Source organism: Muntiacus reevesi, chromosome 2 (genome assembly GCF_963930625.1).
Source record: "Muntiacus reevesi chromosome 2, mMunRee1.1, whole genome shotgun sequence".
Classification (NCBI taxonomy): domain Eukaryota; kingdom Metazoa; phylum Chordata; class Mammalia; order Artiodactyla; family Cervidae; genus Muntiacus; species Muntiacus reevesi.
Genome location: NC_089250.1, coordinates 268800112 through 268814906, shown reverse-complemented (window position 1 = coordinate 268814906; position 14795 = coordinate 268800112). Strand labels below are relative to the sequence as shown.

The 14795-nt window shown below is 59.2% G+C and overlaps 1 protein-coding gene across 1 annotated transcript in view; it reads left to right on the top strand.

Moving 5' to 3' along the window:
• SHANK1 (SH3 and multiple ankyrin repeat domains 1) overlaps positions 1–14795 on the top strand; it is a 48072-nt gene that overhangs the window by 13743 nt on the left and 19534 nt on the right. Inside the window, exons 9-14 of the mRNA XM_065926545.1 lie at positions 1764–1841; positions 2056–2122; positions 2383–2713; positions 3568–3761; positions 8067–8180; positions 8352–8427. Coding sequence (XP_065782617.1) covers positions 1764–1841; positions 2056–2122; positions 2383–2713; positions 3568–3761; positions 8067–8180; positions 8352–8427 — 860 coding nt within the window. The remainder of the gene's footprint in view (positions 1–1763; positions 1842–2055; positions 2123–2382; positions 2714–3567; positions 3762–8066; positions 8181–8351; positions 8428–14795) is intronic.

The window sequence follows — 14795 nt, the reverse complement described above, 5'->3', positions numbered from 1 at the left end:
CACCTGGGCTCAAATCTGAGGGCTGACCATCACCGGCTCCCTTTGAAGCCTTAGTTTCCTCATCTGTAAAATGAGGACAGTCATTTCCATCTCACGGAATTGTTGGGCCAGTCAGTGGCTACCGCCTCTAGGGCGCTCTGACATCCAACATAGTAAGTCCCCCACCCCAAGAGGTCTGACTTGGTGGCTCCCAAGCCAGATGCTCCCGCACCCTAGGGGACATTTGGCAGTGCCTGTGGACGTTCTTCACTGTCACCACTGAGGAGGGAGTGTCACTGGCATCTAGTGGCAGAGACCAGAGAATGCTGCTCAATGCAACACACACACAGGATGGCCTGCAATGCACAGGGTGGCCTGCAATACTCAGGGTGGCCCCACTACAGAGACTTGTCTGGACCCTAAGTGTCAGTAGTACCAATGATGAAAACCCCTGATTGGGAGGTTGGGGTGAGCAGATGCAGGCTATTATATATAGAATGGATAAACAGCAAAGTCCTACTGTAGAGCGCAGACAGCTATAGTCTCCTATGATAAACCATTAAACGGGCTTCCCAGGTGGCACTAGGGGTAAAGAACCCACCTGCCAATGCAGGAGACCTAAGAGATGTGGGTTTGATCCCTGGGTCGGGAAGATCCCCTGGAGGAGGGCATGGCAACCCACTCCAGTGTTCTTGCCTGGAGAATCTCCATGGACAGAGGAGCATGGAGGGCTACAGTCCGTGGAGTCGCAAAGAGTCAGACACGACTCAAGCGATTTGGCACGCATGCGGGCAAACTGTAATGGAGAGGAATAATTTCAAAAAATGATATAAATATGTGTGTATGTGTGTATAACAGATTCACTTTGCTCTACAGCAGTGATTAACCCAACATTGTAAATCAACTATACTTCAGTAAAATAGTAATAATAAGAAGAAAACCCTGGTTTAGGTTAGTAGCCATCCAATACACTATAACCCAAGTCACATGTAATTTTAAGTATCCCAGGAGACACTTTTTTAATAAAAGGAAAAAACAAACAGGTGACATTAATTTTAGTAGCATATTTTGTTTCAAAAATACTATCCTTTCAAGTAATCAGTATAAAAACCGTTGTGCTGTGCTTAAGTGTTAGTCACTCAGTCATGCCGACCCTTTGTGACCCCATTGTCTGTAGCCCACCAGGCTCCTCTGTCCATGGGATTCTCCAGGCAAGAATACTGGAGTGGGTTGCCATGTCTTTCTCCGGGGGATCTTCCCGACCCAGGGACTGAACCTGGTCTCCCACGTTGCAGGCAGATTCTTTACTGAGTGAGCCACCAGGGAAACCTGTACTGCGCTCAGACGTGTCCAACTCTTGAATCCCATGGACTGTAGCCCACCAGGTTCCTCTGTCCATGGGGCTCTCCAGGCAAGAATACTGGAGTGGGTTGCCATTTCTTCCTCCTGGGGATCTTCCCAACCCAGGGATCAAACTCACATCTCCTGCATCTCCTTCATTGGCAGGCGGATTCTTTACCGCTGCGCCACTGGAGAAGCCCCCATAAAAACTACTAGAGAGATTTAAACTACATTTTTCAAGTCCTTGAAAGCCGGTGTGCATTTTGCATACGCAGCGCCTCTCAGGGTGGGCTCGCCACGTTTAAAGGGCCAGTGGCTGCTGTTCGGAGCAGGCCGGGTTTCCACCAGACGGTTCCAAAGGCCCTTAGCGCAGTGTCTGTGTCTGCTCGCGGTGGCCTTAACTGCTTTTCCCTTTCCTTTCACCCCGTGCCTCTGCCCACCAGGAGACATGTGCTAGGATCCTTCTCTATCGAGGGGCCAACAAGGACGTCAAGAATAACAGTGGACAGACCCCCTTCCAGGTCTGTTGGGGCGGCTTGGGGGAGGCGTGAAGAACTCAGAGGGGTAGAGTTTGGGGAGCTGGGAGGGAGGCAGGTGGTCTCGGAGAAGAGGGAGGCTGGACTTGCTGGGGTGAAGGTTGGGGGGTGCAGGGCAACTGGCCGGAGACCTCACAGTGTTTCCTGTTTGTTTTTCTCTCTCTCTCCTACCTGGGCCCCCCTTACCCCCTCGCGCTAGGTGGCAGTGATCGCTGGGAATTTTGAACTTGGGGAGCTGATCCGAAACCATCGAGAACAGGACGTGGGTGAGCGAGCTAAGGGGAGAAGTTGGGGTCCTTGCAGGGGGGGGTGCATGGTGGGATGGGGAGTCAGCGGACCTGATCTGGGGGCCAGATTGGGACAAGATAAACCTTAGAGGACCGTGAGCACCTGGGCAGCGGGAGGGGTTGGGGTCCAGGAGCCCCACTCTTTCTCATCTGTTTCTCCCCCGGCGCCTCCCCCCCCAACTGTCTCTTACCTCCTGTGTGTCTCCCCACCTGCCCCCCGGCCTCCGTGCCCACCTCAGTGCCCTTCCAGGAGTCCCCCAAGTACGCAGCCCGGCGCCGGGGACCCCCGGGCACAGGGCTGACGGTGCCCCCCGCGCTGCTGCGGGCCAACAGTGATACCAGCATGGCCCTGCCCGACTGGATGGTGTTCGCCGCCCCGGGGGCCTCGTCCACAGGGGCCTCCGGCCCCACCTCAGGGCCCCAGGGCCAGGCGCAGCCCGCCGCCCCCAGCGCCAAGCTCAGCAGCGGGACCCTGCGGAGTGCCAGCAGCCCCCGGGGCGCCCGGGCCCGCTCCCCGTCCCGCGGGAGGCACCCCGAGGAGGCCAAGCGTCAGCCTCGTGGACGGCCCAGGTAGGGGGTGCTCAGCCCTGGTCCCACAGACCCCCAGCCCCTGAATTCCTCCTGGGAGCCACGGCTGCCCCCCACCCCGCTCCATCCAACGCACTGGTCCCCACCTCGGACCACCGGGTCTCCCTCCTGACCCCGAGGCAGTGAGAGCGTTGTGAACCAGCCTCGCAGCCGTGTATTCCGATGCACCAGAGTTTAGCTCAGCAGTCACTCCGTGGGCCAGGGGTGGGGAGGGTGCCCAAGAGAAAGGCTGGTTCCAGCCCCTGAGGACAGGCAGGCAGAGACATACAGACAGCCTGGACAAGGTGAGAGGAGGCCCAACGGAGTGGGGGTGGGCAAGGAGGGAGACTGGAGGGGCTTCCAAGCCTGGAGATGAGGCTGGAGGTGGGGAGGATGAGCAGGGGGCATTGCAGGGAGCCGGCTGGAGGGGGACAGGGAGGGGGTGGGCGGGAGGAAGATGGTGGCGGGCTGGGGATGGCAGGAGAGGCACTGGACCCAGCCCAGGAGGAAGCTGGGAGTCGCCGAAGGCTCGTGAGGCAGGGATGACACAGGCAGAACTTCAGGAAGCTGAATCAGGCAGGGTGTGCAGGCCCGTGGGAGGGGACAGAGCCGGAAGCCAGGAGGCAGGAAAGGGGGCCGGCGGGCCCACAGCGGGCAGGCAGGGGGAGCCCCCAAATGCCCTCTTCTCCCCCACCCCCCACCCCCGGCCCCCGAGGACACCAGAACCGAAAAAGGCACTCAGACCCCCTCCCCCACCCTGATGCTCCACCTCCCACCCCCCCCCAAGGACCCCTGTTCTCCCAGAGGTGCCCCCTCCCTCCACTCGCCCCTGCCTCTCACACCCTCTGTGTATGCAGCTCCAGCGGGACACCCCGGGACGGGCCGGCCGGGGGCACGGGGGGCTCCGGGGGCCCCGGGGGCTCCCTGGGCAGCCGCGGGAGACGCAGGAAGCTCTACTCGGCCGTCCCTGGACGCTCCTTCATGGCCGTGAAGTCCTACCAGGCCCAAGCCGAGGGGGAGATCTCCCTGAGCAAGGGCGAAAAGATCAAAGGTAAAGGGGCAGGGTGCAGCCGGGCTGTGGGCAAGGGTCAGCAGGGGAACTTACCCCCTTCTCAGGGAGGAGCCTGCGACCAACAGTTGTCCAGCACCTGGAGCTTCCAGGGCAGGCTGGAGACCTCAGAGAGACCTAGGTGCCCCTTCCGCCTCCGAGGAGCATACAGTGGAGCTCAGATGCGCTGCCAGGAGGCGGGGTTCAGGCAAAAGAGAGGAAATGAGCATCTCTGGGACATCGACCCCACGAGGTCCCATCTCGCTCACTGTCACCCTCGAAGGCGGGTGTCCGGAGCCCATTGTACAGTCGAAGGGGCAGAGCCTTGCACGGGTGAAGCAACTTGCCTGAGGTCCCCAGTTCGAGCGCACAGCTCTTCTCGCTCTCTTGTGCGGAGAGTGAGGGACATGCTGCCTTGACTTCACCTGCCTCTGCTGGGCGTCTTCATCTGAGACCCAGGGTGTTGGTGCCCGCTTCCCCGGGCTCTGACGAGATGGGCAGTAGATGAAGCCGGTCCCTGCCGAGGGCTTCCTGAACAGAGGCTGCTGTCACGGGGGTTTGCCTCTCTTCTGCCTCCCTGCCTTCCTCTGGAAAACCATGCCAGGATCCCCCGCGTGCAGACTTTGCAAGGCTGCGGATGTGTGTTCTTGGACAGAATGGTGCTTTGGAGACAGGAAGTACCCTGCCGTAGTTCACTGCAGGCGGGGGAGCAATTCTTTGCCCGACTCTAGGCTGGCAGATGAGCCGAGCCGCATAGGGGTTGAGAACCAGGCTGTCTGGGTTCAAGTCCCGGCTCCTGCACTTGCTAGCAGGGCGGCCTCAGGCAAGTGACTTCTCCGGGGCTCAGTGTCCTCATCTGTACAATGGGACCTTTGCGAGGATTAAAGCAGTCAGCTCTTGGAAAGCCCCCAGAACAGTGATTCATACCTAGTAAGGCCAGCTGTCATTATCATACACGGCCCCACTAGGGGCACTTAGAAGGGAAAGACCCTAGGCCCTGGGGGAAGCTGAGTCCGGGGGTTGGGGGGGGTCTTCCCACAGGAGACATGGTTTAAGTGGGCCTTGAAGAGCGTGCCGGGGTCAGAGTGTCAGTCGGGTTGTGTAATTACATCTGTCTTGTAGTCTGTCTCCCTGGTGCCTGAGTTTCTGAAGATGAGGTCACGTGTCACCGGGTGCCGGGTCATCAGGGCCCAGGTTAAGGACCTGGGACACAGAGGGCCTTGGTGCATACCTGCTGAGTGAACAAGTGGATGGGTGAATGGCCAAATGCAGGAGCTAACTGTGGGGGCCAGGCAGGGACAGTGTCTCTGGCGGGGGGGGCAGCGTGCCAGGGGAGTGTGTGTATGTGTGTGTCTGTGTGTATGGCCAGGTGGGGGGGTCAGTTCCGTCACTCAGTCGTGTCCAACTCTTTGCAACCCCACGGACTGCAGCACGCCAGGCCTCCCTGTCCATCACCAACTCCCGGAATTTACTCAAACTCACGTCCATTGAGTCAGTGATGCCATCCAACCATGTCATCCTCTGTCGTCCCCTTCTCCTCCTGCCTTCAATCTTTCCCTGCATCAGGGTCTTTTCCATTGAGTCAGTTCTTCGCATCAGGTGACCAAAGTATTGGAGTTTCAGCTTCAGCATCAGTCCTTCCAATGAATACTCAGGACTGATTTCCTTTAGGATGGACTGGTTGGATCTCCTCGCTGTCCAAGGGACTCTCAGGAGTGGGGGTCAGGTCTGTGCAAAAGAAAAAAGGGAAGCTGAGGTCAGAGGTGAGGGACCCTCCCACAGTCAGAGGGCCATGGGCTGCATCTTCTGTGTGTCTTTCTGAATGTCAAGCCCAGTCATCCGATGCACTGCCCGGATTTCATATCCTTTCCTTTCCTTAAAAGTTCCCTGATTGCCTCAGAGCACACCCACATCCATGATGTCACTGGGCTTCTTCATTGCCCGATTAAGGCAGCAGACTCCCTCTGCTCTCAGGATCAAAGCTTAGGGCCTCAGCCTGGCCTGCAGGCCCCTCCTCTGCCCACCCTGCCCTCCACACGACCTCACCTCAGGCTACTCTTCCCTTCACCTGCAGGGATCCAGGGACCTTATCCTCCTCATCCTTCCTCAAACTCCCCAAGTTCTTTTCCACCCTAAACTCTTTGCACATGCTGTTCCTTCTGCCTGGAAAGGCTTTCTCCCCTCTCTTTGCCTCCTCCACACTCAGCATCCTTCAGGTCTCAGCCTGTATGTCACATCCTCTGAGACGCCTTCCTGATCCCCCTATACCATCAGATTTGTTTATAAAGATTTTTTTTTTTTGATGTGGACCATTTTTAAAGTCTCTACTGCATTTGTTAGAATATTGCTTCTGTTTTATGGTTTATGTGGAATCTTAGCTCCTCGATCAGGGATCGAACTCACACCCCCCTGCGTTGGAAGGCGAAGTCTTAACCCCTAAGACCACCAGAGAAATCCCTTCATCGGATTTATATACTCCTATCTGGTCTTTCTCCAAAATTCCTTTCCTTTCCCCCCTCAAGCCCTGACCTCAGTTTTCCAATCATGGGGTCACTTGTAGAGTTATGTCTCCCCCGGCTGCCAGTCTGGAAGCTCCGTGAGGACAGGAACCACGTTGGCTGTGTCTGACAGCTCTACTCACTCCCCTGGTGGCTCAGACAGTAGAGAATCTGTCTGCAGTGCCGGAGGAGACCCAGATTCGATCCCTGGGTTGAGAAGATCCCCTGGAGAAGGGCATGGCAACCCACTCCAGAATTCCTGCCTGGAGAATCCCATGGACAGAGGAGCCTGGCGGGCTCCAGTCCACGGGGTCACAAAGAGTCGGACAGGACTGAGCAACTTACACAACAACTCTACTCAGTTCCTAGCCTGACGTCTGACTCATGTCTGGCATGAAATACATATTTGTTTAGTGAACAAATGATTGATTCTCAGATCATCCAGCTGGGCAAGGCAGAGTCAGCCAAGAGCCCAGACCTCTTGACACACATCTGCTCTCTTCCATGACCTTGAGCATCTCCTGGCTGGGGTTTCCCCAGACCCTCTCAGAGGAGGTGATTGGTGCAGGGCAAAGCATCAGATGGCCCCAACCCCAACCCTGGCATGGCTCAAGCCACCCCTGGGCAAGAGGTTTTTCTACTCTAGCTTCAACTTCATCTTAAAATGGGAAATCAATTGTTACCTACCGAGGTGTAAGGATAGAATGAGTGAAGGATGTGAAGGGCCAAGTGGGAAGAGAGCTGTGAAAGGTGCTGGAGAGGTGGACGGCTGTGGGCTTGTTCCTTTCACTCTCGTCATGATCAGGAGCAGCAGCAGCAAAGCACAGAACAAATCAGGAGTGTTCAAATCCAGGCTGCCAAACCTGGAGCAAACGCGCCTGAGTGTCTCCGAGCCTCTGTTTCTCCATCAGTAACATGGGGCACATGGCAGTATGTCAGTGCCCTTCGTAGGGTCCTGGCCCCGGTGAGAGTTGGGTAGACATCAGCTGTCCCTCCTGCCCATCATTGTGGGTCAGCGTGTGCCCCATGTCTAAGGGGCAGGGGTGGTGGGCAGGGGCCTCCGGTAACGAGCAGCGGAGAGAAGGAGAGACGATTCTAGTCTCCCATCTAGAGCCAGGGGAAGCAAAGAGAGGCGGAAGGAGGGGTCTGGGAACAGAGGACAAAAGGTTTAGTGGCAAGGAGACTGCGGGAGGTGGCAGGGGTAGTGATGAGGTATAACACGTGACCTAGGAGCCTAGCAGGGGTTTAGGGAAATTACGGAATAACTGAGTTGTGACTGGTTACCCAGGGCGATGAGAGCCAGTTGTGGACATGTCCCTAACTTGCAAGGACCACATCATGGGACACAGCCCCTCTCCCCAGTGCCTCTTGGTGTCCCCGCTGTGTTCAGGAAGCTACTATGCAGGAGTTACTATCTCCCCATTCCCCCTTGTGGGGCTTCCCTGATGGCTAAACTGTAAAGAATCTGCCTGCAATGCAGAAAACAATGCAGATTCAATCCCTGGGTCCAGAAGAGCCCCTGGAGGAGGAAATGGCAACCCACTCCAGTATTCTTGCCTGGGAAATCTCAAGGACAGAGGAGCCTGGCGGGCTACCATTCATGGGACCGCAAAGATTCGGACATGACTGAGCGCACACACACTTCCCCCGAGCCCCTTCCTGGGGGTGCCCTCGGGTCGGGTTCTGGGCAAGGTGCTGAAAATTGTGGAAAGGCTGTGCATCAAGTGTTGGGAGCAGGCGGGGTAGGGGAGGTGTGGGCAATAGGGAAATGCAGAAATGTTTCTATTCTGTGTCCCCACTCCCCATCCAGTGCTTAGCATCGGGGAAGGAGGCTTCTGGGAAGGCCAGGTCAAAGGTCGCATTGGCTGGTTCCCCTCTGACTGCCTGGAAGAGGTGGCCAACCGCTCCCAGGAAGCAAAGCAAGGTAACGAGGAACCCCCAGGTGTCCCCGACTTACTCTAGATTTTCATGTCCCTTCCTTTCCCCCTCCTGGTGGGGGTGAGAGGTTGAAGGGAAGGCTTGGGCCAAGACCCCAGGGGGTGAACCCATGATTTCCAGAGGAGAAGATCCAAGGTCATCCTTTGTCCCCCTGCAGAAAGCCGAAGTGACAAGGCAAAGAGACTCTTCCGGCATTATACCGTGGGCTCCTACGACAGCTTTGATGCCCCAAGGTAAATGTCCTACACCCTCGGGCAACCCACCCCCACCCCACATCCCTCCCACTCCACCTTTTAAGTAAGTCCACCACCTCAAAGCCCCCTCTCTCATCTGCTCCCTCTAACGTTTGATCGGGGTGGAGGGAGGCAGGGTTAGCTTCAGACCACACAGCTCAACCCCAAACCATCCTTGGCAGCTACTGAGACTGCCCAGCTCTGGGGTAGCCAGAGGCCAATGAGGTGGACTGGGGCAAGGTGGGGATGCCTGGGGGGCTGGGGAGTTCCCCTGTATGGTGGCTGGAGGCTCCCATCTCCTTCATGTGCCGCATCTCTGTGCAGTCCTGTGCGGCGGAAGTGTGTGCATCCCATGCTGGCCATGTGGGGGGAGGTGGGGGGGGACAGCAGAGCCGGCCAGGTGGGGTGGGGGTGGGGAGAAGGCACACTGACTCCTTTCCCCTCCCTGGCTGCTGGCTGACTTGCTTCTGAAGCTTGATGGATGGGATTGGCCCAGGGAGGTGAGAGGGGAGGGGAAGGGAGGGAATGGGGTCAGGAATGGGAAGGAAGGGGTGCCTGGGGGCGTATGGATGTGCGTGTGTACCCCCAGAGCTACAGTCCCCCTGTGCGTGACCGTCTCACACAGTCGGCGAGCATCCCTGTACAGATTCCCCAGGCGTATTCTTGCCCGTGTGCCTCTGTAGGTGTGCATGACACGTGTCTGTGTGCATGTGTGGCCGGAGGCCCTTGGAGTTCTAGCCCCGTGCACATGCCTGTGACAGCGAGAGGGTGTGTCCCGCTCGGTACAGATGGGTGCATTTGTGGCTGTCATTTCTGGTGCACGACTGTGGCTCAGTGTGTGGCTGTCTCTCTCTGCACCTCTCTTTCCTCGAATCCGTGTGTCTGAGAATGAGGGCCAGTGTTTTCCAGAGATGTCCAGTGTGTCTGCTTACCACCTGGGGACCGGCGGTGGGTCTCTGCACATGCCTGTCCCTCTTCATGCACGTCGCTGTGTGTGCGCATTAACGCATAAAGTTGTGTGCATGCATTTGTGTCTGTCCGATTGATCTGGAATTCAGGACCTGGGGTGTTGGGGGAGGGGAGGGAGGAAGAGGGGAGGACTCCAGGGCTTGAGCTTCCAGGAGGGCCAGGCTGTGGGGGAGGGATGGTCATAACTGGGCATCTGAAAGATGACATCCCCCCCCACACCACTCCCCCGATCCAGGGAAGGGTCTCCTTGTTCGTAGCATCCTTCCATTAAATGTGTCCAAACCTACGTGTCTGTGTTCTGGCCAGTGGGGATGGATCGGGGCGGGGGAGGGCCGGGGGTGGGGGTGGGGGGTAGGAGAGAAGTGACAATATGGGAAGAGAGGGTGGGACTGGGGTGCCACCCTGCGCCCCAAGTGTCCGAGGCGCTTGACCATTGTGCGTGTTCACCTGGCACGTCTCCGGCTCTGGGCACTGGGTGAGTATCGAGGTCCCCCCCCACCATCCGGAGTCTCCCCATCAGCCCCTGCTTCTCGTCTCTTGTCAGTGTCTCTCTGGGTCTCCCCTTGGCTTTGGTTTGGGGGTCGTTTGCTCTACCAGCTGGATGAGGGTAGTGGCTCAGCTTCTTCCTCCTCTTTCCTCTGCTTGTCAAGTGCGTGGCCCCCCTCTTCCTCCCCTCCTGCCTGCTGGCATGTGCTGCCCTGCGCGCGGCATGTCTGAGCTTCTCCTCCCCACCCCCCCACCCTCCGCTCTCCCCGGCCCTGTCTGGGGTGGCCTGGCCGGTGTTGTGACCCTGCCTCCCTGCCGGAGCTGTGCCGTCCCACCGCATGTCACCCCTCTTGGCCTCTGCTGCCCTCTGTCCTCTCCCCGGGGGTCTGCGGCTCTCTGGCGGGGAGCCGTGGTGCGTGGATGTCCCTCCGCATGGACTTCTTTGCTGGGAAGGGTGTCTCTCCCTGTTCTGGCGCCCAGTCCAAACGTCCTGGCTCTCCCTTTCCGGCCCCTTCCAGACTGTCGGGGTGCATCGTGCGTCTGTCTGCCGTGGGGGGGGGGGGGGGAGGGAGAGGGTTGTGCGTCCCCTCCCGGGGTCTCTCTCGTCGCGCCGTCCCCCCCGGCTCGGGAAGTGGGGCTCGGTGTCCGCGCGTCCCTCGCACGCGGTTGCGAGGCGTCTCGTGTGATGTTGTGCGTCCCTCTCCCCGCGCTCCCTCTCTCTGCACCTGCGCGGGAGGGCTCGGGAGGGGGGAGGGGGCGAAGGGGGGGGCCCAGACCGGAAGTGCCTCCCCCTTCTCCTCCCCCCGCGCTCGCCCCTCCCCCGTCTCCCGCCAAGGGGGCCCCCGCGCTCCCCTGCCGGCCCCCTCCCCCCGGCCCGGCCCCCTCCCCCGCCCGGCGCAGGACGCCAAGGGGTTAAGCCTCGCGCCCGCCGCCCGCCTCCGGAGCTGTCCGCGGTGCTGAAGCCGGCGCCGTCCGCGGTCCTCGCGCTCCCGCCGCGGCCCGACCCCGCGGCCCGCGCCCCCGCGGCCCCCCGGCATGTGAGCCCCCGGCCCTGCCCTCCCTCCCGCGGGAGGGCGCGCGCCCCCTCCCCCTCCCCCTCCCGGCGCGGGTCAGCATGAGGCGGGGCCTGGGGGCCCGGACACGGGGGTTCGGCCGAGCGGGGACGGGGACGCGGCGGCGGCGGCGGCGGCGGGGGCGGCCGGCACCGGGACCGGGGCCGGGGCCGGGGCCGCGGCGGCGATGGCTCTGTCAGCGGTCGGCGGCGGCGGCGGCGGCGGGGGTCTCGCGGGCGGCCCCGGGGGGGGCTCCCTGCCGCAGCCGCCCCCCGCGCTCTCCTCCAGCTGGCCGGCCCTGGGGCCCCGGCGGCGCAGCGTCTGGTATATCTACAGGTAACGGAGCGCGCCGCCCCTTTCCCCCCGCGGCCCGACCCGGAGGCCCCGGCCCGCGGCGACGACCCTCCCCCAGCCGCTGATTCCCCCATCCCTGGGGCTCCCTCCCCACCCCCAAGCCGCCCGCCCCCTCCGCCCTTCTCCTCTAACCTTCTCTCGGCACTAAGCCCTTTCCGGACCCCTCTTCTCTCCCCTTCGTTTTCTCATTCCCCCCACCCAGGCCTGTCTCCCCGACCCACCCCCCCACACACACACGCACACACACACTCCTCCGGCTCCTCCTAGGCCCTTCTAGGCCCCCTTCAGCTCCTTCTCCAGGACGTCCCTCCTAAGGAGGCCCTCCAGACGGACTCCACTCCGGGATTCGGGCCCCACTTGTCCTTCCTGCCACCCTTAGCGCCCCCACTCTAGAGCCCTCCCCTCAGGCATCTACACCCCAGGCCCGCGTTCCTCTGATCCCTGTGTCCCCGCACCCCTTCACGGAGTTGGCAAGTCCCCCCATTCATACCCCTCTCTCCCATTCACAGTCATCTCCCCCCATCACATACGCATCCCGCCCCCGTCTCCCCTCCCCTCCTCTTTTTCCGCTGCGTGTCACTGTGCGACGGTGCGTGTGTCCCTATGGCTGTGGCGGTGTGCGTGCGTGTGTGTGACTGCCTGCAGCCCTGTTTGTGTGTGTGTGTGTGTGTGTGTGTGAGCGAGAGAGAGAGAGAGATGGTGGGCTCCCAGCCCACCCCCCAACTGTGTCCATCTGTACGGCCCTGTTTGCCGGCGTCTATCTCTGTGTGACTTGGAGCGATAGCGAGGCTGTCTGGGGACTAGTGTGTTTGCATGTGTGTGTGTGGGGGGGGGGTCTGTCCCAGGGACTGCGGCTGTGTTTCCCAGCACCCACCCTCCTTGAGCAGGCCTGCCCCCTCCCCCACAACCACCCTTCCCCGTCCCCGTCCCCACGCACCCCTCTCCCTGCCCCAGGGGTCTGTGCCTGTGTGGGGCACGTGTGCTGAGACACGGTCGAGCTTCTGCACGGGGAACTGCATCTGCTTCTGTGTGTTACTCCTCAGCATGGGAGGGGGCTGGCTTCCCTGCGGGGGTCGGGGGGCGCCCTCTGGGCAGGCCATGGAGAGGCCCCGTGGCGATGGGACATGGGGAGGGGCTGAGTGCCAGAGGGGGGGCGCCACCTACAGCAGCAGGCTCTGGGCTGTGGGATCCTGGGTGTGCGAGAGGGACCTTCGGGGTGGGGGTGGGGGGAGTGGAGGCTGCTGCAGTCCCTGTGTGTGGGATCTGGTGAACAAGAGCTGGCCGCTGGGCTCCAGAGGCCGCTCAGGGTCGCCGAGGGATGGCCTGGGGCGGAACACTGTGTGTGCTCCTGCAGGGCAGGTAGTCAGCCCTACCGGAGCATGAATGGGGTGCTGCGTGGGTCGCCAACGGTAGGGCAGGGGGCGGGGTTAGAGGGTCCGGGTAGGAGGCTGGCAGGATGGAAAGGGAACAGGGGGGAGTGGGGGATACTGAAGTCGGGGGAGGAATGGGGAATGCCGGAGCAGAGCCTGTGTGTGGGGTGAACGGAGGAATGGGGTAAGGAGGGGGTGCAGGAAGTGTGGAGAGGATTGGGGGGCGGGGATTCAGGCAGTTCAGGGAGAGCACAGAGGAGATGCAGGGAATGTAAATGAAATGCAGCTGCCAGTGAAAGGAGACAGAAGGAAGGGTGAAGTGAATTGAGGATGCGAAAGTAGGAGGAGGCTTCCATGGATGAGAATGGATTGGGTTGGGGGGGAACTGGAGTAGGAAAGAAACCTAGGATGCTGTAGGGGATACAGTGGGGTTCTATACTGAGGCTCGAGAGGCTGTGGGAGGGATGAGGGCAAAGGAGGGGGAGAGCTAGCCTGAGAGGGGGTGAGGAGGTCACAGAAATCTGTGGGAGAGAACTTTGGGAAAGGGGATGTGGGGTGTGCAAGGGCAAAATGGGAAGTGGGGGGACGGCCCGGGCTTGCAGAGGTGAGAGCTGGTGGGGAGTGGGTTAGGGTCCTTGGGAGCTTTCAGACAACTTGAGGGGGGATCCAGGTGCAGAGCAAGAAGGTATACACAGGAGTAGGGGAGAAGGAATACCCAATTGTAGGGAGTTGTGGACACAAGAGGGCAATTGGGCAGTTCAAGGAGGATGAGAGATACAGCACACAGTGCTGGGGACTGGTGAGAAAGTCATGGGAAGGAGAGGTGTATGTCCAGGATGGGGAGACTCGAGAGGGAGGGATGGGGTGATCTGCTGGTATTTGGATATTATTGGGGTATATGGGTTGCCTACCACTCCAGTATTCTTGCCTGGAGAATCCCGTGGACAGAGGAGCCTGGTGGGCTGCTGTCCATGGGGTCACACAGAGTCGGACACGACTGAAGCAACTTAGCATGCATGCATGCTTGGGTTGCCTATGGGGAATTCAGATCTTGGCTGTGACATTTTTTTCTGGCAGGTGTGATCTTGAGCAAACTTATTTCTCTGTGCCTCAGTTTCTTCGTCTATAAAATTGGAATGATAACAGCCAACCCCTTCCAGGGGGTGTCATGAGGACTGAATGAATGCATAAATGTAAAGTGCTTGGAATGCCGTCTGGCATTCAGCAACTGTTCAATAAATGTTACTTGTTGTGCTATGGGCATAGCCTGGGATAAATTTCAGGCACTGGAGGGGCACATTCATGGTGAATTGGGAGCAAATGTATATGTACTGGGGTGTTTGGTTTCAGTGGAGTGGAGGGTGTTACTATTGCAACTATCCGGGTATTTTCTTGGGAATTGTTGAAGAATGTTGTTCACTGTGTGAGTTCAGGCAAGTTCCTTGACCTTTCTGTGCCTCTGTTTCCTCATTTGTAAAGTGGAAATGGTACTCACACCTACCTAGAGGCCGGCCATGGGAGATGATGGATTGAGTCATTTACTTGTGAGGGGCTTCAGATGCTGGTTGACATAGCACAGGGTTTTTCTTCCCATCTAATGGATTAAGGAGCCTTTTTGAATTGTATTAGGGGCTGAATGTTTGGGGGAGGCTTATGTATGAAGTGTGAGGAGAGTGTGGGGGTGAAAGAGAGATTGAGGGGGTGGGGGAAAGGTAGGGTTTGTGGGATGGGTGAATGAAAGTGAAATTGCTGTAAATGAGGAATAAAGGGGATCTGAAGAATATTACTGGCCACTGGGGGGCCCTGGAGTTCTGGAAGGGCTATGGGGGCAGCGACGGCCTGAGAGCTCAGAGGGGCTTGTCAGGCTACATGGTGGGCACAGAGCTAGGGATAAGGATGCCACGGAGTTCATGGTCAGAAGCAGGCAGCTCTAACCTCTCAACTCATTTCTACTGGCCCCATCATTCACCCACTCAAGGAGCCCTTCTTGACCTCTTTCCTCCCCTTCTTCATTGCTTTCAACCCCTTCCTTCCTTCTCTTCCAACATCCTCTCCACCCAGATACAAGGTGATCAATCCCTGGGTTGACTATAAGGTCTAGAAGACGTAGTGGATGTGGCATAGACATGTTTACTGA